The following is a 22,958-nucleotide window of genomic DNA, read 5'->3' as shown; positions in this document are numbered from 1 at the left end:
TGGGATCCAGCCAGGGTTGGTTTTCTATATTGGGAACAGATTTGCTGGTAACTGGAGATGCTGATCCAGGCTCAGCCCGTGTTCCTGTAGGTGCTGCTGAATGCCTGTGAGGACAGAACTGCCTGGGCTGTGTCTCAGTGCTGCAGGCACAGGGCAGCACAGCTCCTGTTTGCACAAATGGCACTGATAGCACAGGCCCTGGGCAGAGCTCTAGGAGCATTTTCAGTTGTTTGTGGGAGTTTTGTGGTCAGGGCTGATACATGTTCAGTCTTCAGGGTCTCAGGGTTGTGAAGGCTGCAATGTCCCTGCCCTGAGCTGGTCAAAGTCACCAGAGAATGGGCAGGGCCAGGCAGCAGGTCTGGGTTGGGAGCAAGGGCTGACCTGGCTCCATCCAGAGCTGGAATCCTCGGGTACGTTCGTTAATGCAGCCGAGGCTGTGTGCTTGATAGCTCTATGGCCACGCTTTTAATTACCGGTAAAATAATTGGCACTGTGGCTACTGGGAGGATGTGAGAAGATCAGAGGCTCAAGGCTGTTTTTCCTGGTGCCTCAGGGGTACCAGCAGCTTTCAGTGTCTGTATAATTAAAAGCTACAATCTTTCATGTGCACAATAAAGAGGGCTGGGAGGTGGGGAGACTCCAGCCCTTCTGCATTTTATTTATTAGACATAATCAATGACCAGTTTCTCTTCCTCATAAAGGTTTTTTAGGAAGCGCCAAGGTCTCATAGCTGTGTCCAGTAGCTTAGGATCCACAAGTGCTGGTCAGATTCTTCATGCTGGAAGGCTGGAGTTTAGTGCTGGGTGCTGGGGGTGGTGCAGGAAGGGCAGCACAACTGCAGTTCCTGAGAACTCTGCTCCGGCTCCCCCTTTTCTCACTTCCCTTTCACTGGCAGGTACCTCCTCACCTCCCACCTCAGTCACATCTTGGAAGTGATCTCGGGTTTCCTTCCTTCCTTTCTCTGTGTTCTGCTTGTGCCACAGTGCCTCCCTCTGTCCCACGCTCTCCCCAGCCCTGGGTGCACAGGCTGGGTCCTCCTTTGGGATGTAAAATATTCTGGAGTTGAGGAAGATTAAGTCTTTAGTGAAGATTTGGTGGAAAAGATTCTTCCTGGCTCTTCTGGAGGTGGGACACACAGACAGGAGACAGACACACACCTGGATTCTGCCCAGCAGCAGAGGTTCCCCTCTCCTGGCAGGGGAGCTCAGGCAGACGTTCCCACAGCCCTTCCAGGAGTCCAGAGGATTCACTCACGTGTGCCTGTTCTGCTGTCTTGCAGCTGCGGGAGCTGGTCAGCATGTGCATCTACCCCGACCCAGACCAGAGGCCTGACATCGGCTACGTGCACCAAATAGCCAAACAAATGCACGTGTGGACCTCGAGCACATGAGCCAGAGCCAGCACAGCTCAGTCTTACTTGAATTCTTTTTCTCAGCTGAAAGCGACTGGTGCCAGGTCACACAGGTGGGAGGTTGAGCACTCGCAGCAGAGGCTCCATCATTTGCAGGTTATTTGACAAGGACTCTTACAGGTGGTTGTGCTTTAACGTGAAGATTCTGTGAGGTATTGCAAGTGATTCTTTTTATTTTTTATTTTTAAGGCAAATAATGTTACGGATGTAGATCATTTAAGGGTCCTTTCTTAAAACTGTCGTGTGTAATCTAGGATAGCAGCTATTACCGAGGGCTCAGCGTTTGCCAGACCTTCTATCTTAACTGTAATGTGAAATATTGAAATAATTCCTTCAGTGAAATCACTTTATACTAATGTAAGGATTACCATAGATTTTGTGTAATTTGTGTAACTGTTACTTTGCCTCTTCTGCAAATGGTTAATAGCAAATTCAGTTTTTACTTGGTATATTTTAAAGCAGCCGTTTATGTTTTTATTAATTTCCTCCTCTTCAGACTTAGGAACTGGGAAGGGTTTGGGGGGTGGGAAACCCTTTTGTTTCATGATTTCTTTTTTTTTAATTGAAAACTTAAGAGTATTTTGCTGATGCATTTCTCTGTCAGAGATGAGTTAAACATGAGCCTGGGAAAAGAAGATAAACATGCCAAGCAAACCCCTACTAGCCTTGCTCCTGCTCCTTTCCCTCATTTTTCCCTTTTGGAATGGTTCTTCACCTCCAGGTTCCTGTTTAAAACCAGTGTTTAGCAAAGCCAACTCAGTTTTGGTGCAGAGACTTTTACATGTTCAATAGTACATCGTGTACTATCAGTGGAACTTCAGCAGTGTTTTAAACACTTGGAAAATTTAAAAAAAATAAATGAAATGCTTTGTGTATGGAATTCTGCATAGGATCAGCCCCTTCTCTCAAACTGTGAAAGCTCATTACAGAATGTGAATGTTTATAAAATCTCAACGTGATCTGAAGGAGTCATCGTCTTTAACTGCATGAAAATTGTCAACCAGCTAAATTCATTCATTGAATCAATGATTCGTTTCCTTACTGCCAATGGAAATACTCACTGCCTTAGGAACAGCCGTGGATTCACGTTCCAGTGTCTCCATTCCATGTGCCTGTCAGGAGCAGCAGGGCTGTGCTCCAGAGGAAACCCTTCAGCCCGTGCTGCTCCAGTGCCGCTGCCACGTGGGACAGGGGCTCGTGCCAATGTAGACATTTGTGTGAGACAGTTCAAATGCAGCCTGTGCCTGTTTTTTTTTTAAAGAAAGCTTACAATCTTTAACTTTTTTGAACTAAGATTAGGGTTAGGGGGTTACATACATATATATGCTTTTAGTGGATTTTTTTAACCTACTTTTCTTTACTTAAAGGAAAACTGCAGTGCCATCTTCAACTATTTCCTGTAAAATTTGGGAATGTTTGTATGGGGTACCAAGAAAAGCCATTAATTGCTGTGAATATGGTTGGTATCATTAATGGAAGGTGCCACTTACTGAGGCTTCTCAGCAGAAAGTTGAGGCTGCTGCTCTTGGGAGAGATGTGGGAAATTTAAATCAGCAGGAGAATGTCGTGGAGGCACCAAATTGCTCCCACCATTTCCATGCCAACCAGCTTGGTTATTTATACCAGCTCTTTTAGCACTTCCCAGAGTTTAGCCTGAACCTCTCTGGTTCCACTGCAGCTTTCCTTGGAGCCATGGCTTCCAGGGAAGCTCAGCTGAAATATGAGTATCTGGAGAAGTCTGGTCACTTTCTTGCTACATGAAATTTCATAGTGCTTATAAAGAAATGTATTTCAAAAGGTAATTTTTTGCAACTGTGCCTTTTTAGATAAATAAAAAAATTATTTCCAAAATAAACACCTTTGTTTAAAAAACCAAAAAAGTCCAGTATTAAAGGTCCAAGTGGACGTGAATAACAAGACAATCAGACTTGAAATGATGCTGGATCTGCCCTGTATCTACAGCAAACAGGGAAGCAGTAACAGCACCATCCCCTGATCACCAGTGATACCCTACAGTGAGGTAGGAGAGCAGTGTCTGTCGGAGGGGGCAAGGGCAGCAATTCAGAACCACCAATGCTCACTGTTTTCTTACATTCTCTCAAAACTTATCACATTAGACTTCTGCAGAGCAGTTTTACTCCTGCTGTTTTGTTCCTGGAGTGAGGTAACAAAGCAGCTCCTTTTCTGCCCCCAGTGCCAGGTGGTGCCTGGAGGGGAGCACAGCTCTCACCTGCTCATTCCCCTTGGGGTCAGTCCCAGAGCCCTTCAGGGCTGCTCGAGCCTCACCTGCTCTAAAGGAGGAAGGGAGAAGCAGCAGCAACAGCACCAGGTACAGACACACAGAAAGTGGGCAGAGCCTCTTTATTCTGCACCAGCTGCTCTCTGAGCACCCACCAGGCTCAGGATGTGTCCATGGTTTGCACGGTCTCATCCACCACCTCGAGCTCCAGGTGTGCCACATTCTCTGTGAGAACAGCAGTTGTTCCTTTTTCACACTTGTACCTACCAAACCTAGTAAAGAAATGGGGGAAAATTAGTCTGGAAGATGGTACAGAAGAAAACTTGCATTTAAAATTTTAGAACTGATCAGCTTTAGACATTTCCTGTAAAAGTCCAAAGTAAAGAAGCTGTGCTTACTGCAAAATCTGTACTGACTGCAATAACTGACAGAGTTTCAGATAAACCAGCACTGCAGGAAACTGCTCACAAAAACACTGCCACGTAACTGGAAAGGTTGTTACTGAAATTAGTGGGCTCTCAAAGTGGGGAGGGACATTTGTGTTAAAAACCAAAGAACAAGCAATTTACTTATGTTTTGCAACTCCAGAATAATTCTACCAATGTATTTGCCTCTGTTCAGCTGCTGCTACAGCTGCTCCTCTGCATTGTTTAGTTGGAAGTTCTACAGACAGGGAACACTGACAGAACTGGGCATTACTGAAAACAGGCCTTGCAAGGCAGAGCAGGGACCCCACAAGAGCTTCAGCCCCACTCACCTGTCCCCCTTCCTGTTGGCCACGTCGTAGGGCCGCAGGAAATCCAGCTTGCTCTTGCTGATGACGCAGATGTCGATGTTGCTGCCGGAGCCCAGGTCGTTGTAGATGCCGGCCGCGATGGCGTCCCGCACCAGCTGCTTGGCCTCCTCCTCCTGGGAAGGGGAAAAAGCTGTCACTGCCCCAGCGCTGGCTTCTCCCAGGACTCTGCGTCCCTGTGCCTGTGGAGGCTGAGCTTGGAATAATAATAAATGATACACCAAACCCTCCAATCACCAGTACTGCAGTCAAAATGCTGAGATTGGTTACGTTTGTACCACTGAAGTGAAACAAAAGAGGAACTTTTGCTACATAATGGATCTAAGACACAGTTACTAGTTCGAAGGAACCTGAGAGCAACAGTGCCCATATTACACAACTGCAGTCAGGAGCATCTTTTACACAGAAACATTTCAAATTCATCAAAATATCCATTAGACTGTTACACCAGATCTGTAAGATCACATTCCCCCCTCACCACAGTCACATGCCTGGTGCTGCTGTGGAGGCCTGGGGAGCACTGATGGGACTGGCAGCCTCTCCAGCAGCACTGGCTCCCTCTGCAGCTCCCGGGCAGGGATGGGGCTATTCCAAACCAGCTGATGGACAAAGTACCACACTCAGCTCAGGGCCATCAGGAACCATCTGACAAGCCTCAGCTCCTGCTGTAACCCAGGCTGGGGAGCAGGAAGAAATGTCACAAACCAACTTTCCTGATGTATCATTTTAAATCGTGTCAAAGGACACGTTTTCACTGCCAGAGCCCCTCAGCCCAGCCCGGCACCCTTCCCATGGCACCACAGGCCTTGGAGAGCCCTGCCCAGCAAGGGCACATCCTGCACCCTCAGCTCCACTGAGCCTGTGCCCCTGTCACCTGCCAAAGGGTCAGAATGCAAGGAAATCAGATTGAGTCCATATAAACACATATATGGACATATGCATACATTATATACATACACAAATCTTTTCAGTAGCCTGGAAAGTACAAACCACAGAATGTGGACCCCTTACTTTCTCCCAGAGGTGTGTTACCTACTTGAAAACCAGAGCTGCCTGTTCCAGTACAGAACTATTAAGGCTGGCACACATCCATGGACACAGAGGTGTGGACTCATCCCCAGGTTGTGCAGCAGTGGCTGCTCAGCTCACCCAGCAGATCCTGCTGGAATGCTGAAGCTCCCAGGCTCCCTCCTCACTGCTTTGCTGCTATTTCACACCTTGGAATAATCTTCTGCCACCAGACACCAGGAACAAGAGATGGGGTCAATGCTGAATTTGATAAATGCAGCTTTTTCCAGTGTGCCTCATTTTCACAGCCTGTGTGTGCCAGCAGCAGTGCCAGGGGCTGCAGTGCCAGGGGCTGCAGTGCCAGGAGCCTCAGCCCCGAGCGCAGCTCAAGGAGCCCAAAATCAGCTCTGCTGCTGCCTGCCTGCCCTGCACCCCCTGCCACCCCTCTGGCCAGAGGGAATGGCAGCATTCCTGTGCCAACAGCCATGGCAGCAGGGCACAGCCTCCACTGAACTACAGAAACAGCAGCAATTCTTACTTCACTCCCAGCTTCACAACTATTTCTCTTTATAAAAAATAATAAATTGAATTATGCTTCCTACCCAGCTGACTAGAACAATACAGCCATGCTGCAAAAATAATTCCTGTACCTTTCCTTCAGTGTTTTGGGCAATAAAATCTTGATAAGCAAGTAATTCTTCACTTAACTGACATAAGACTGTCAATAATTTGTTGCAGACAAAGGTTATTTTATTACTATAGTGAAAGTAAATAAGCCAAAGAAGTATGTGTACGTCTAAGAACTAAGTGGTAGCAAAAGCAGAGTAATTTTAAGCTATATGAGGGTTAAGTGTAAGAAAAGCAGCTTAGGAAAACTACAGCAGATAGGTGGAGTTTGTTCCACTCCTCCTTTTAATTGCATCCTTTTAAGTCAACACTGCAAACCTCAGAGATTCCTCTTAATTTAAATCTGATTTGCTTTAAAAATGTACTCTATCACATTATCAAAATAGTTCAAAAAATACCTAATAAAGTGCAGTTGGAAGCGCTGAGCTGTAACTGCACTGAGGCAGCCACTGCACAGAGAGCCCAGGCTGTAACCTCAGCTCCTTCACTGACACAGTGCAGCTCAGGCTGTGAACATGGAATAATTGTCATTAGAAAACCCCCCCCTCAGTGCTGCTTCCTGCTCCTCTTCTGACAATTTACAAAGCTGAACAGAATAGCCACAAGAAAAACCCCAAGTATTCCTTACAGAGATCCTGCATGGACTTCAGCAAGGACTGCTACTTACAGTCACAAAATAAGGGGTTAGCAGGAAAGTGCTGACACAGTCTCAAGTACAGGGCCCTCAATGAGTCACTATAATAATTAATCTTAAAAAACCCTAAAAGTTCAGAGTATATAAAAGGAGCACTTCATGCTTTATGGTTGCAAAGACCAAGCTAACTGGGAATATCCTCCTCTGGGGCCCCCAGTGCTCCTTAAATGAGATTACAGCCGAGTGATGGAGTGCATGGCGAGGCCGCGGTGACAAGCAGCACTTTATGGGGCGATCTGTCTGTCCCCATCCCAGAGCCCACAATGTGTCCCCTGGCTCCAATGTGCAGCTCCATTTACCTGCGCCTGACAAACGGCAGCGCTTGGCGGCGGCGCTGCAATGGTCAGCACTGAGCTGTGGGACACAGCTTCATTACACTGACCACAGCATTGCAGGGACTGCCAAGGGCTGCCTGAGGAACAGGGCAGCAAAGGCTAAAATAAATAACTCAGCACAGAAGGCTCATCTGAAACGCTGTTTGATAAATTATTTATAACGCAGACAATTGTCTGCATTTAATATTGGCGCTACTGGTAGCATCTTTAAAAGATGATTTATGTGTTGTAATGCCATTAAGCTTTATATGGGCCCACTGCTGGCTATAAAGTCTGCTGAGATTTAGAGAATGAGTTTTAAACTGTCACTGCAACATCACAGTAGATAGAGGCTGTATTAAATCTTTACTTTAAACCTGTTATCTGGAGAGTTGCCGTTTGCAGACACTCAGAGCTGATGGATTGCCTCTCACAGCTGCTGTGCCACGAGTCCCAAACAGCACCAAGGAGCAACTTTTACACATTATTCTTGTATATGACTTGGATCAACTTTCTCTTCTCACTTGAGCAATTTCCAAATTTCAAGTGCTACTGAAGGAAAAAAAAGAGACTTTCCTACAGGAGATGAGGCTACTTCTACATTGTATTAATACTGCCTTCACTAATAACCTGTAAACAAGTTTATCATTATGCTCCAGCAGCAAAAGGGAGCAGCTGGAATGGCTTTGTGAACACTACTTCCTCACATTTTGTAACCTCACAAGCAAGTTAAACAGGAGATGTCTTTTCCAGATTTTAAAAGTTTAGAAATTCCTGATTTTTTCTCTTACCAACATAAAACTAATCCCTTCTGCTGGTTACGAGGATTCTGTTAGAGATGCAATACATTGTGCAGTTCTCCAGAGCAATTCTTAGAAAGATTTGAAATGCAATGCACAATCAGTACAATATCAACATAAACAAGTATTTTTGTAAGAATAAACAAATGCAAATACTTACCACAATAGTCTTTTACAACGAGATTTTTTCAAATACTATCTTATAAAAAGTTGATACTACTTAAAATGAGAATCCCCAAGACTTATGTGGGAAGAGAAGGGAAGAAAAAAAATCAGAAGCTTCAGGAAGGACAATGGCAACAAAAAATAAATCAATAAAGGAGTGTTGGGAATTTGGGGGTAGAAAGCAATACCTTTCATAGGACATAGGCACCTAGAGGAGCATAATTAGAGTCTGGATGAGAATCAGCAGTGTACAGGGAGTGAGGGGCTGGGGTGGAGATCAGTCTGTACCTGGAAGAGATGCTGAAGTCTGCACTTAGTCCAAAGAGAACAAACCTGAGAAGCAAAGGACTTTCTGTTTCTTGTAAGGGAAGGCTGGAAGGCTCCAGCAGCAAGAACAGATTTGGTTTGGCTGTCAGGAAAGGGGCTGGAATGTGTCCTTTAAACCACTCAGGTTTAACAAGTCTCCCCCCCAAAAAAGAGCATTTCCAGTGCTGCCTTAGAACAAGGAATGACCCAACTTGTCTCTTTTTTAAAATTTTTAAAATTAGACCTATGTGTTTTATGTTTGGATTCATTGTGACTGACGTGTCACTAAATGTTTATTTTTCTAACCATCTTCTGCTAAGAACTTTCAAATCAACTGCTCAGTAGTCGCTGGTAATTATTCTCAGAGATAACAGTTTTCTCCCGTTCTGAGGAAGCTGCCTGTGAGCGCAGGCTCATCCCCACCCCCTCTCTGATATCATACACCACCAGTATAATAAACCACGTTAATATTTCATACCAGGGTGAAATATGCTGGAGTATCAATTCAACATCTGCTGTCTTTAGGGTACTGGCGTCCCGCAGAGACACTTTCAATTTGTAATTGAGTTCTATACTGAATTAATCAGCAGTTTATCTTTTTTAGTAAAATAATGTCTTCCCCACTAACCTGGATTTACATTAACAATTTATGCCAAATTACCTGCCAAGACAACAAACTTATATGATTCGGAACTACTATTCAATAACATTAGCTGCTGTATGTCATTCCCTACACGGGGATTAGTACAATCCATATTTCCGATGGCACAGAATTAAATTACAAGCTCTTCTCACAACTATGGGATTTCTTTTAACACTATTCCCATTCTCTGAACTAAGAATGATTACAAAAACTCATTCAATCCATCACTTAGTAAAGTTCATGGGATTTTAGGGAACTGATTCTCAAAATTGGAACTGGCTTAACAGCACCAGAGCTGCAAATCCTGCCAGGCTGCAGCTCCTCCTCTGGCCCCTCTGTGCTGCTCTGCAGTAACACACCGACCCTCAGCCACTCAGATATGCAAACCCTGCAAAAGACTACGGTTAAAGTTCCTTTATGTTACTGCATATAAAAAAATTAATATCAAGCAGTAACACGTCTGGCTTCAAATAAAGCAAACTCTGCCCATCTGACCATTGCTTTACCTCTGACAAAAGGATGTAAGGGAATGAAGGTCAACGTTTTATTTGGAAAAGAAGCCTTGGGCCCTCCGGTAATATATCCTTCCTAACACACCAAAATGCTCCATAAAGGCCAGGCTGGCTCCCACCTCCTCCTCCTCCCTCATAGCAATTGCCCTCAGCCCCGCCACCCTCGCCGCGGGAGCAGCACTCGGGCTGCGTGCCATGTGAAATATCTTCCAGTACATTTTGCCTGTGTTCTGCAGTTATGGGAGATATACAAACTGGAACAATTTAAACTGGAACACCTGCTCCTGAGAAATGCATCAAAAATAATTACCTGTCCTCCCCCTACCCTGCGCAGTGAAATGATCCCTTAACACAGAGCCCTGCTTCTGGCCAGCTTGTCTACATTATTACGGACAAAGTTTAACTGTTACTTTCATAAAGGTGAAGAAATTGTTGCTCTTTGACATGCAGCAAGGCCCAATTTACACAAAGGTAACATTTATTTCCCTTGATACAGTCTGCAATCAGCAAACTGCAAGGCAGCACTGCTGGGTATCTCTGGGATCTCAGACTGGTGCTGCTGGCAGTGTCCCACCGACTTCAGCACACAAACCAGGCTTTCACTCCTTCAGAAAGCACCCCACAAAACACCTCTCCTGCAATCCCACCATGCCAGAGCATACCTAGCTGGCATATTCCAAATCAGCCCAGATTTCCTGTTTAACACTAGTTCCACAAAGGAAATCGATCCAGTTCTGTGAAAGATGATGAAAACAGTACAAACTGTCCAACGTGTCAGGCAGAAACCAGGCTGCCACAGGATAATTGTGATCTAACCTAAGAATAAGAAACAGGTATGATAAGCCTTTATTTTCTGGCTGACTGTATGCACTAAGACCTGATATTTACCCATGGAAATCCCTGTCTCCAGGAGACACGAACACAGCTATGTCAGGAAAGCTGAAAACTGCAGTGCCACAAGCTCTGGCAGCAAGGAGTGAAGATATGCCACTAACAGCCTCAGTTGCTGTCACTAGATAATGAAATACACAGGTACAGAAACACAAAGTCCTGATTTTTGCTCACCAAGTCAGATTTCGTCTCATTCCCCCCCCCCCCCATTTACTTAATTCCGTGTTTGACACCAACAGGGGTTCAAGTATCTCAGGCAGGCTCTCCAGCCTAACTCCCATAGTCTGGCTTGATCTCCATTGTCTGCTGCCGGAGTGGAGCCCGCAAACCTCCCAGCAAGTGGTGACCATCCTGCAGAGTCATTAAAGCAGCAGTGTCAGCTGCGGGATCAGCGCGCCTGCCACACCTGAGCCCAGAGCTGATCACCATCGCTAATGAACCGGGCTCATCTGCAGCCTGTCACTGCTCCCACCCTGTCACACACGGCACCAGGGCCGCGGAGACAACTACTGCTGCAGATTAGAGACTTGTGACAGATCCCAAAAATAGCTCAGCATTGTTGTCACTAGTTAATAAACAAAAATAATTCTACCATATTGAGGGACAGTAGGAAATGTGAGCACAGGAACATTCGAAGGATCTACGTGTCAGCTGCTTAAAAATGGAAGAAAGTTACATGCTTTCATATTTTGTAGTGTGCCTGATGCATTTTTTAACTGAAATTAGAGGTGCACAGCAAAAGCTGCATTAAGCTACTTTGCATTTCAATACTGCAAAGATCCCAGAGCACATGGAGCGTCCTGAGGGAAGCTCTCAGTTCCTCAGCTACTATTAGGGGCTACTCAGAAGTGCCTCAAAAACCACTCCTCTCAAACCTGCCTGCCAAACTGCCCACCAGATGGCTCACAGCCCCTGCAGGTCCCACCCAAACAGGTGAGCCAAAGCCCCCACTGCAGAGTGGTCACTGAGGCACACCAGGAGACAGCAAGCTGCAGCTTTTGGGACAGCACAGCTGCTGCAGCACCGAGAGGTCTGTGCTCCATGTGGAACACCCTCAGAACAGTTCTCTCTTATTCATCTTTCTTACCCTCCAGGGTATTTTTGTTTTTATTCAGTACCACTTGATTTCCTGCCACACTTAAGAAATGGTACAATAAATGACTGTACGTATAATCTCACACCTTTGTGGTGATCTATCCTAGAAATAATTACTATCTGACAGACTGTCTCTTATCTCCTGTCTTCCACCTGTTCTGCTCCTAACTTGCTACTCCAAGATTTAGTTTCTTTTCTTTGCAAAAGTTGTATTCTGAAGCTTCTGATTCTCTTCCTTTTGGACCCTCTTTTTATTAAACCTGGTTGCTTTGATGAAATACAGAAAAGAAATGAAGTTACAAGCAGCCTTTCCTTGCTTAAACAAGAAGTCTACAACGTAGCCCCACTGAGCATCAAGTAATTCTACAGACAAAATGCTTCTACTTTTCAAACACCAGAAATCAAGTACCAGAAGAAAATATATCCCCCTCCACATCTCCTGAGGAATTCAACCACCACAAGATAGATAAATGCAGAATTCCGGCATTTAATACTGTAGACTTTTTTTCCCAGCTCACAATGCTTTCCATATCCACTGACTCAAAGTACTTCTTTGCTATTGTTTAACACCAGAAGGCACAAATGCATTTACAAAATGACTGTAAGGTTTAAACCAGTGGCAACTCTATTGGAAAAAAAATTGGCTCCAATGAAAGATCTAAGCTGGAAACACTCCATTAGATGTGCTGTTCTTCCACTTACGTTTTTTAAAGCAGATCTATAGCTGCCCACATGACAGATTAATATTGTTCCACAGTAGTTAGGTGCTTGGCATTACATTTTTGAAGCATCTAGAGGCCTTCAGGGCTGAAAGTGTTCCCATCCTCAGCGATCTATAATGGTTCCTCTAGAGGCCAGCACTCCTTCCCCACAAACAAACCCTGCCTCCATAAATCAGGCTGCACGAGTGGCACTCGGGGACGTCACCATCCATCTCCAGAGCTCCCCTGAAGGATGGGGGGTAAAGATCCTGTCCCAGCACTGCAGCCAGGGAAAGGACCATCACAGCTGGCACTGACAAAGCATGTGCTACTTAAATCTGAAGACACACTAAGTCCATGGAAAAAAACACATCCTGCTGGTGTTAGCATGCCTCAGGCACTGGGAGAAGCTTCAGCAACTCATCTTCAAAAGGCAGAGAGCCAGGGCTCTAGAAACCTGCAAAAATTGGCTAAGCCTGCAGTCTTTTTTTATTTTTTTTTATTTTTTTATTTTTTTTAGTTGAACATCTTCAAAGTCTACGATTCTAACTGTAGGGCACAGCAGCTGCCACTGCAGATTTGATCCTCTCAGCTTTTGGCAGCTCTCAACTTGAAATTCTAGCAAAAGAATTTTTCAAGTTGCTATTATTGCCTGTCATGGATTTATAAATATTGTGCACTATCTGCTGTGGCATGGCTCTCCTGGGACACCAGTGCATGCCAAAAGCATAACAGAATGAAAAACAGTTCCTATTCTTCAAATAAATGCTAATTTTTTTTTAACTGTGCTCACACGATGCGTTTGGTGATCAGCTTCAATAGTACAGAATATATATCAGAGGCAAAAAAGCTGATTGTCTTTTCCAGTAGTATTCAGCTGCTACTTTCATTAAGCTTGTTTAATTACATTCCAGATGCTAATTTGCAAGTTGATACCAGAGGGTGCAGGACAGTTTGCCTTTGAATCATTTTTCTGTGATGTGATGGTCTTGAAGCACACCACTACCCTCCAGTAGCCCTAGCAAGCTATTCTGACAATTAGTGCAAAAGAAAGGAGCATTGATCTTGACAGAAAAATAATAATTTTCTACCAATTTTATTAAATGAGTCTCCACCAATTTTATCTTCATTGCTATTTTGTAGCCAGTTTTATGTAAAATATACATAGCATATTTCAGATTTAATCTGGATTCATTTCAATAGAAATATTTATTTTATTAATTCATTGAAAAAAAAAATCCCACATCTGACTTAGAATGTAAATACAAACTCACAGCCATAACAGAATATGAGGAAGTGTTTAAGAGTACCATTGAACTTTATCACATGAAACTTTGCTGGTTGGTTAATACAATTCCTGAACTGTTATTAGATAACAGATTATCCAGGAAAACCAAAGGAAGGGTTAAGGTGCATGCAAGTCTCAAAGACCTAAATATCTATTTCAACAAATTGGTAGGCTGCATTTCTACATGCTTGTTATAAGTGACTATCTGCTGCCACTTATGGTTGTGTGTGAAGACAGTTTAATGAGGATGACCTTTCTAAATAGGAAAATTTAGAGATTTACCAGTTTTTGGTGCCTTTTTCGGTTGCTCTTACACAAGAAATGACTTAAAATCTAAGCTTGAAAGCTAGCTGAGAATAAATGAAAACTTTAGTTCCACAGCACAGCCCTTTGCCATTTGTACCTTGGAAAGAGGAGTGCTGTGCTGGAGCTGCTGCTTCCAGGGATTTGCAGTCCGTGTTTGCAGTGGATGGCACACATGCCAAGTGCACAGTCACACAGGAGGCTGCACAAGGAGACCCTCATTCCTGCAGCAGCACGAGGGGAGAGGGAAAAACAGTCTTCCTCTCTCTCTCTCTCGTGGCTCTATCAGCCATCTGGTGTGAGGATCCTTCCCAGAGACACTTGGGAGCCCGTTAAACATATTCCAGTATTTCTGATAACAATTGTAAATATACTTGAAGCCAGAAGTCCAGCATCTTCAGATGCTGCCCAAATCACAGCAACCCTGATCCCACTGTTGTCCCTAACTTTGCACACCCACAACTCTTGCTTAGGTACTGACAGGAGAGGGGCCAGGGATAGCTGGAAAACTGCTTTTTACTAATGCTGAAGCAATTAACTAATGGCAAACTTCTCAAAACAAGGTGGGGCAGTTGACTGCTTTTTAAAAAATCTGCTGGCATTGCACACTGTTATTTGTCAGGAGACGTACCAAGGTACAAGAGATCATCTCACATTTTAAACTTCATTTACCACCTTTGTAGAGAAGAACTGTGGATTTATAGGATCATCACTGACCCACAGCAGCTGCATTACAAAAATGAGGAGCATCTGAAGACTTTTAGATGCATGCTGTTTTCAAGACTGAGAGAGAAGGACAGAGGGACAGAAAAACAAAAATACTGACTGTGCAGGGGCTGGTAAATTGCTGAAGTAAACTATAACCAGTAAGCTGTATGTTTTTAAACCCTTCACCTACATTCAAATCACACATTTTCCCATACATATATACAGCTTCTTGTAAATTCATTTATTTTACCCATCAATTTTTACAGCTTTGCAGAAAGCTGACATTAGTACATTTCAAGTACAGCAAAACTACAGCATATTTACCTTTTTTAGAGTTTCAAACCTCCTAAATTCTTATGATGATGAGGATTGCTGAGAGAAGAAAGACTGAGGTTTAAAAACCCAGGACTTACCTCCATGTCGGGTTTGTATTTATCTTCAAACACTGCCATGGCCGCGAGCGATCCAGAACCTGTGGTGACAACACCAGGACAGCCCTTCAGCTGGTGCATTTAGGTATGGCAATTTTTTAGAGAAAAATACAGTACATCTCATCAGCACAAACAAACCAAGCCCACCACAGCTTCCTCTGCACTGTACAGTGTCTACACTAAGTGAGAACCCAATTTAATCCTGGGGGTACAGCTTTGGGCACAGATTCAGCACAGGCCCATGCTGACAGCTTTTCCTCCTTACCATCTTGAACGTAAGGTACAAAAATGGGGTTAGAAACAGAGAGTTAGGGGAATGCCAGTTTGCAGTCCCTACTCCTCCATCCCTCCTGCCCCAGGTCCGTGCCTGCCCCTCTTTGAGGGGTGCTGGAGAGAGGAGATGGCTCCAGGCCTGGGGATGAGCAGCCCAGCAGCGGAACAGGGCAGGGGGCTGCTGCCACCAGCAGATTGCCCCTGCAGTTAAACAGTTAATTGTGCTCCTGCTCTGTGCCATTATTTTTACAATAATGAGCAACAACAGCTGAACAAAGTGCCAGAGACACAGCCATGAGTTTAACGTTCCTCTCCAGAAAGGACCAAGTACAAGTGCAGTGATGGAACAGGAGCCATCTCTGCCCAAAGCACTGTGACTGCAGGGTTATAAATGTGCTTTTTGTCACATTTATACACAAAAAGCAGGATGGTGCTATTTGAAACTGTAAACTTGCTTTGTTCAGAAATAGTGAGCCTTCAGGAAGATTTTCTTGTCTGTCGGTGGCCCTACCCATATTTCAGAGAGCACTACTTTTGGGGAGTGAATAAAGTTACCTGCAATTTTTTACTCCAATTAGAAGATTTTTTGGCATTTATTACTTTTTAACTTGTTTTGCATAGTGCTATCTGTTTAGCTGGGTCACAGAGAAAGCCGTATTTCCTATTTAAAATGATTTGTGTATATCGCTTGACCACCTCAATGGTTTAGTGAAAGCAAAAGGCAGCGATTAAACAGTTTCAAATGAGGTGTCCTGCTGATTTTATCAAGTCTGCTGAATGTATAATGAAAAAGGAGAAGCTGACAGTGACACTGTTGAGAAAATACAGACTACCTTAGCTGAACCATTTAAGGAGGTCCAATTATAGATCAAATTTAAAGGGTTGAAACAGCAGATTTACAGACACAAATCAATGAACATGGTAATCCTGATGAATATGACAGATACTCCTGTTACCGAATATTGCTGTGGTTGAGGATCATTACCTTTACAGTACCAAATACATCACATCTAAAAGCAGTAGGACACTCTAAGTATGCACTTGTATTGCAGGCAATGACTATTCATTTACACCTTGGAGCAATACACAACTCCATTTTTTAAATGCTGAAACTGAGAATAAAGAAGATTTTAAAGCAACTAATAGCAAAACTGAACTGCTGATGCAAACAGCTGATATCACAGAACAAATCACAAATAAAAGGAATTTTACTGACCCTTCAAACAAGGTCAAAATAAAGCATGTGCCAAAACAAATAAAGGAACATGAACAATAAAATAATAATTCTTCTGGAATTATACAGGAATATTTCTAATGAGAGGGGAAAAAAAATCTGGGCTATGGTCTCAAACCAAGCCCACGTTCTTGCTATTCCCAAATGAAGGCTGACCATGAGCTGAGTGGGAAGCCTCAAAGCTGGGAAACAACCCTGTTCTTGGGAAAGGTTCACAAAATCAGAGTACAAAGACTAGAAAAAGTGCAAAAAAAAGAAAGTATAAAATATAATATCTGACCAAAATTACTACATTAGCTATTTAGTTGAGGAAAAGTGATCTTAATTTCTTAAAACTTCTAATGACAAATAAAAAATTATCGATAACGCAATTGCATACATGGCTCATGCTGAATTCCTCCAGCTCCTTTTAAGAAGTTCCCAAAAGAACTATGGGCAGGAAACCAGTAACTTAAAAACGAAAAACAGAAAAAGGAAATAGGCTGGGGAAATTTTATGTTACAGTACACAAAATCCTTTATACATAAAGAATTATACTTAATTATTTATCTCACTATGTTACCGCGACACAAATAAATGCCAAATCTACTATCAACCTTAAATAAATAAATCCAGACGGTCCTATAATGTAAATTTTCAAAGAGTTGTTTAAAATCTTAACTTAATTAAACCTACATGTAGACATTTACATCTGAAAACCAAGATCCTAAGGAGGTTCTAGCAGAACAGGAAGCTGAATAGACTCGCTTCATTTTTTCTCTAGTGCTTATAAATCCTAAACAAGCATACATTTAAAATTTCCCTTAGCAAAAGCCTCCCAGCACAGCTAAGCATCCCTGTCCCATCCCACTGCCCCCAGCTCCCTGTCCCTGTCCCACCCCACTGCCTTCCAAACAGCCCCACAATGTTCCAGCCTCTCCAGCTGCCTCCTGAAAGCTGCATTGTGACAGGAGAGGCGGGCAATAAAACTGGGAACTTAAGTAAACATTGCAAGCACGGTTTTCTTATTGCAGCTCCTATAAAAACACAGAAAACTTGGATATTAAGGGTCTATGGAGAACTTGTTTGTGTGTGGGGAAACAGCTGCTCTCTTGTCCGTGCACTCAGTGCCCACCAATAATTCATTTTTAACAAGCATGCTTTGCCTTTATGCAGAAACAAGCTTCACAATTCCCAAACATAAAGTCTGGAGAAGGATAAAATCCAAACACAGCAAAACACCATCCATTAACTTGGGATGGATTCCCCACCTCATACACACGGTAACTGATTTGAGCCACTACCAGTTCAGATTCAGCAGCAGTTCAACCTCAAATCCATTAAAACCTCCAGGAAAGCTGTGTGATAATGTGTCATAAGGATAATTAGCAAAGTCATAATTTATTTGTATTATATAGCACTCAGGAAAAACCCCCTTCAGATCTTTAAAACCCACTATCTGCTAAGAATGCTCACACTTAACATTAAGTAAAAAATGCCATCTCAATTCCAAAGAATTTACTTTGCATGTGTTTTCAGTAACCTACTTCAGAACCAAATATTCAGGAAGCATTAATCTAATATCTACATACATAAAAATATTGACTGCAAACAAATGCTACAGAACTGTGGAAGCTGAACTACTCTGAGGCAAATGCTTTTCAGTATGAAGCAGGTAAGTTATGAAACGATAAGAGAATTTACTGTTCTCTTCTTTAAGTAACACCGGTCATTTCCTGATTTTTGCCAACCAAGGTGTTAAATTTTCTGCATGTAACTCTAATAAACTGACTTTAAAAATACCATCTGGTCTTCGCTCGAGCAGTTGTACCACTTCAGTATTGATTTTAAGTGAAAGATAATTACTGATACATAGCAAAAAAGTGCAGCTCACAATAATTTTCACAGCGAATTAAAACTGCAGGAGCTTTTCTAAAGTAGATGCACTGGATCTTTTCAACAGAACCTTCACTGAAGACAAGTTCTCATTGCCAGGTACAGTCCATCTCCTCACCCAAAGACCTGTTTGCTGCCACACCAGAGGATGTGCAGAGCTTGGAGAGCAACATCGAGCACTTGCTCATCCATCACTGCCAAGGCTCCCTGACAGGGCATTTATTCACACACACTCATTGCTATTCAATTTGCTGCTCATCCCAGGTAAGAATTCCGTGATCTCGGCAGCCCCTTGGACTGGGATCATTTTTCAGCGTGGCTCCTGGCTGGGGGCTGGCTCCCAGCAGTGGGAGTTCTTGCTCTGCAGCACGACACTGCCACTGCAATGAAGAGCTGATTTATGAATATGAAGCACCACTGGCACCAGGGGAGCAGCTCCAGCCACCAGAGACTCCTGAGCACTCCGCCTGCTTCCAAAAGCTCAACTACACACTTCACGTGCTTTAATTTTATGCACGCATTTCATTATAAGCCTTGGCCAGAAGCTTTCCTAGACAAGCCAAGCAATCAGACAATCTTGCATCGTTTGCTGAAATCCAATTTTGTCCTTTGTCAGCATAAACAGTTTAATTTGATGTTCTCACTCCTGAGTAAGCACTGTGTACCTTTTAAATCTCTCCTGCAAGGCAGGACACCACTGTCCATTCAGACAGACCAGCACGCCAAAATAAAACTCATCTTCTCACCCACCTTTCCTATTTAATTTCCAGAAGTTAATTGGCCATACACAACTTCCCTGATTTAATAAACTGCCTTTCCAACATTTGGGATAAAATACCCCAAAAAACAATAGATTAGTCTAAGTAAGACTGAAATACATTTTCAACTGTTACCTTAAACTTGACTTTCCATAGTTTTCCTGCTGTCTCAACTCCATCATTCACCTATATGCATTACCTAATTTTTTACTAAAACACATGCTGGTCACTGGAGGAAGTGTCAGTGCACCAGGGGTGGGAAGGTGAAGGACCCTGATGCTGAGAAGGGCTTTGTCTGACAACGTGGTCAAAAACAACGTGTGGGCACCACACACACCTGGTACTGCCCACAGCAAACCGAAGTTTAAGCTACACGGAACTTAACCCTCTGATATTCTACTGCCCCCTCGTTTGAACTTAAGCCTGCTACCGTGCTATTTTTGTGGAGGGAAAGAGGAGCTGGCAGCATTTCCTGACAGGCCACGTTGTAAAGCTTTTAAAACTAAGGCAGAAAAACCAGACTCTGTGGAGAGCAGAGCAGTTCCCACAGCCCGGTTCGGGCCGGTTCCGCGGCCCCATAGTCCCGTTCGGGCCGGTTCCCCGCAGCCCCATGGCCCTGTTCGGGCCGGTTCTGCAGCCCCACAGCCCCGTTTGGCCCAGTTCCCCGGCCCCGTTCGGGCCGGTGCCTCGCAGCCCCATGGCCCCTGTTCGGGCCGGTTCCGCACAGCCCCGTTCGGGCCGGTTCCATAGCCCCGTTCGGGCGGGTTCCGCGGCCCCGTTCGGGCCGGTTCCGCGGCCCCGTTCGGGCCGGTTCCGCGGCCCCGTTCGGGCCGGTTCCGAGGCCCCGTTCGGGCCGGTTCCGCGGCCCCGTTCGGGCCGGTTCCGCGGCCCCGTTCGGGCCGGTTCCATGGCCCCGTTCGGGCCGGTTCCCCGGCCCCACAGCCCTCACAGCCCCCGATGACGTCACGCGGCCGGCCCGCCGTGCCCGGCCCGCCGGCGCCACCCAGCGGCCGCGCGCCGCAGCGCCCAGCCCAGCCCGGCGCCGCTAATCGCGGGCGTTCATCAGCCCGGCCTCGCTCCACCGCTACCCGCGGAAACGCGAACCTCCGCCACCTCCCGAGCAGCTGTTTTAGCCAAAGATGCCAGCCAGAAACAGAAAATATTAATGAGAATCCATAAATGTGTATTTTCCCGCCACGGAAGCAGCTCAAAAGCTGCACCAGGCACAGGCTGATTTGCTAGTCTGACAGTTTGTTTTCAGATTAGTTCTCTGATATATTTATTTGAACTTTCCCTTACACTTCCATGGCTCTACCAAACATAAGCTTCCTTTTAAAATAACCCAAGTCTTCCAAACAATACACAATTTCCCCAAGTAAAATTTGTACGAACCACGAGTTGGGACAATCTGCAAATCAAGTTTCTGAGGAATTTTTTTTTTCTTTCAGTAAGATTTTGGGAATCTCACAATTCTTGTGCTTTAAGGTGTGGAACACACATAGCAACGTTCCCAGTATCAGTTTCCTGTCAGATGAGTTTTATCCCAGCCCACATTTGTGAGGAAACAGAACAGTGCACCTGCCTTATAAACCCAGGTACAACTTTATCTTTGCTGTCTGATGCCCACCCAGCTCCCAGCACACAAGGGGCTCTGAGTGAAAGCCCTTCAGGTACCAATGTGAGGCATTCCGTGCCCTGGCCCCGGAGCAGCACTCACCCATGGTGACGTAGGGCAGCTTGTCGGTGGATCCGTGGGGGTGGATGCTGTACAGGTGGGGGCCCGTCACGTCCACGCCCCCCAGCACCAGCGCGGCCCCGATGTAGCCCTGGTACCTGGGAGCAACGTTTGTCTGTGAGTCTGGGGCCCAGGGCTCAGCTGGGGCTGCTCAACACCACACAGGGCTTGGGAACTGCCCCACAAACCAGCAGGTACAGCTCTGCACTGAGCAGGCTGCTTTCACCAGCCAGCAGCAATAAAGTGAGAAATGTACTAAAATATGGCTGATTTCAGTGTCCAGCAGACTCTCTGAGGCAGTGATTCTACTGCAAATCACTCCCAGCTTTAGAAGCTTGCACATTTCTCTGTTACTGGCCCAGCCTTCTCACTACAAGGACACACAGCAGTTTTCATGGGTGTGATTATGTATTAAACTAATACCCTTCTATTTCTGTAGTGTGACCAGTACAGAATTCTGTAAAACACCACAGACTCCATTTCTCTTCTATCTCAGTTAAGAAGCCCATGAAGCAAAGAGCAATTATGAAATCTTTCCTGAAGTCCTGTCATGAAGGTCAAGCAGGCTGAGACAGGACGCTCCTTAAGCATTATCTGGTGGTTTTACCAGCACGGGTAATAAACAAGAAACCCCCCAGTTACCTGAAGAGCATCTGCTTGAGCATTCTGTTGGCAGTGACCACTCGTGGGAGCCGGCCTGTGGACAGGGAGTGCAGCTCCAGGTTGGAGGAGATCAGCTGAGTGGTCATCTCGGTGTCTGCAGCTGTGCCCGCACCGCAGCAGCTGAGGAACGTCACCAGCAAGTGAGGAAAAGGAGACACAAACCTCCACGCTTCAGGCAACAAGCAGAAACTTTCTCATTCTAAAATTGAGGGAATTAAGTTCTCGCACAGAGAGCGTGAAACAAGAGAGCCTGCTTAAGTGTAAAGGGAACACCACGAATGCCCAAGCCTTGCTAATAAAACATCATTTTGAAACAGAGCCTAGTATTTGCTCTTAGTAAAGAACGCGGCTAAAACCCCCAGTACCAACAGCATTACGCAGTAACGTACCCAATAAACAATTCACTACCCAACAAAGCACTGTAACACTTACTAGATATTAGGGGAAATGAAGTGTATTTTCGAACAGTTCTTGTCAGCAACAACCATCCCCTCGGTCGCTCTCGTATCCGCTCCGAGGACGACGCCATCCTGCAGGAAGGGAGAATTGTTCCCAAGGCCGCGACCTCCTCCGGGGGCAGCTCGGGGGCCGGGATGGGCCGGGACGGGGCCGGGCACACCGGGGCTGACTCAGCAGCGCGGAGCCGCCGCCGCGGGCCCGGCCCGGCCTCGCCGCCGCCCGCCTCACCTTGAAGATGACGCCGGCGATGGTGGTGCCGGTCTTGCGCGGCGCGGGCACCCGCAGCCCCTTCTGGGCGAGCTCGGCCTCCAGCAGCGAGTTCCTGCAACACAGCGGGCCGGTGGGGCCGGGCGGAACGGTGCCGCCTCCGCCGCCCGGCCCGGCCCCGCGCCGCTCCCCCGGCCCGTGCCGCTGCCCCCGGCCCCGCGCCGCTCCCCGGCCCCGTGCCGCTGCCCCCGGCCCCGCGCCGCTGCCCCCGGCCCCGCGCCGCTGCCCCCGGCCCGCGCGCTCCCCGCCCCGCGCCGCCCCCGGCCCCGCGCCGCTCCCCGGCCCCGTGCCGCTGCCCCCGGCCCCGCGCCGCTGCCCCCGGCCCGCGCCGCTCCCCCGGCCCCGCGCCGCTGCCCCCGGCCCCGCGCCGCTGCCCGCCCCGGCGCCGCTGCCCCGGCCCCGCGCCCCCCGGCCCGCGCTGCTCCCCGCCCCGTGCCGCTGCCCCCGGCCCGTGCCGCTGCCCCCGGCCCCGCGCTGCTCCCCCGGCCCCGCGCCGCTCCCCGGCCGCGTGCCGCTGCCCCCGGCCCCGCGCTGCTCCCCCGGCCCCCCCCGGTGCGCCGCCCCCGGCGCCGTGCCCCGGCCCGCGCCCCCGGCCCCGTGCCGCTGCCCCCGGCCCCGTGCCGCTCCCGCTCTCACCGAGCGCAGTTGTCGAAGCTGAAGCCGCCGGCGGGCGCGCGCAGCACGGACACGGCCGCCATGTTCCGCCGGGCACGGGGGGAGCGCGAGCGCTTCCGGGGCAGCGAAATGGCGGCGGGGCCGCGCGCT

General features: G+C 46.5%; 2 protein-coding genes across 3 annotated transcripts in view; one reads left to right on the top strand and one right to left on the bottom strand.

Annotated features, from left to right (window-relative positions):
- NEK6 (NIMA related kinase 6) overlaps positions 1–3,291 on the top strand; it is a 44,531-nt gene extending 41,240 nt beyond the window's left edge. For both annotated transcript variants that reach the window (XM_030961153.1, XM_030961154.1), the window contains exon 10: positions 1,280–3,291. In XM_030961153.1, coding sequence (XP_030817013.1) covers positions 1,280–1,390 — 111 coding nt within the window. In that variant the 3' untranslated portion in view covers positions 1,391–3,291. The remainder of the gene's footprint in view (positions 1–1,279) is intronic.
- A 450-nt stretch (positions 3,292–3,741) lies between these two features.
- PSMB7 (proteasome 20S subunit beta 7) lies at positions 3,742–22,958 on the bottom strand. Its single transcript, XM_030961155.1, has 8 exons — positions 22,830–22,958; positions 22,155–22,248; positions 21,900–21,997; positions 21,447–21,587; positions 20,787–20,902; positions 14,912–14,970; positions 4,408–4,559; positions 3,742–3,922 (listed from the first exon to the last, which is right to left on the bottom strand). Exons 1-8 carry the CDS (start codon positions 22,889–22,891, stop codon positions 3,811–3,813), a joined length of 834 nt encoding a protein of 277 aa, XP_030817015.1. The 5' UTR covers positions 22,892–22,958; the 3' UTR covers positions 3,742–3,810.

This window comes from Camarhynchus parvulus, chromosome 17 (assembly GCF_901933205.1).
Source record: "Camarhynchus parvulus chromosome 17, STF_HiC, whole genome shotgun sequence".
NCBI classification, from domain to species: Eukaryota; Metazoa; Chordata; class Aves; order Passeriformes; family Thraupidae; genus Camarhynchus; species Camarhynchus parvulus.
This window is presented reverse-complemented; position numbering and strand designations above follow the sequence as displayed.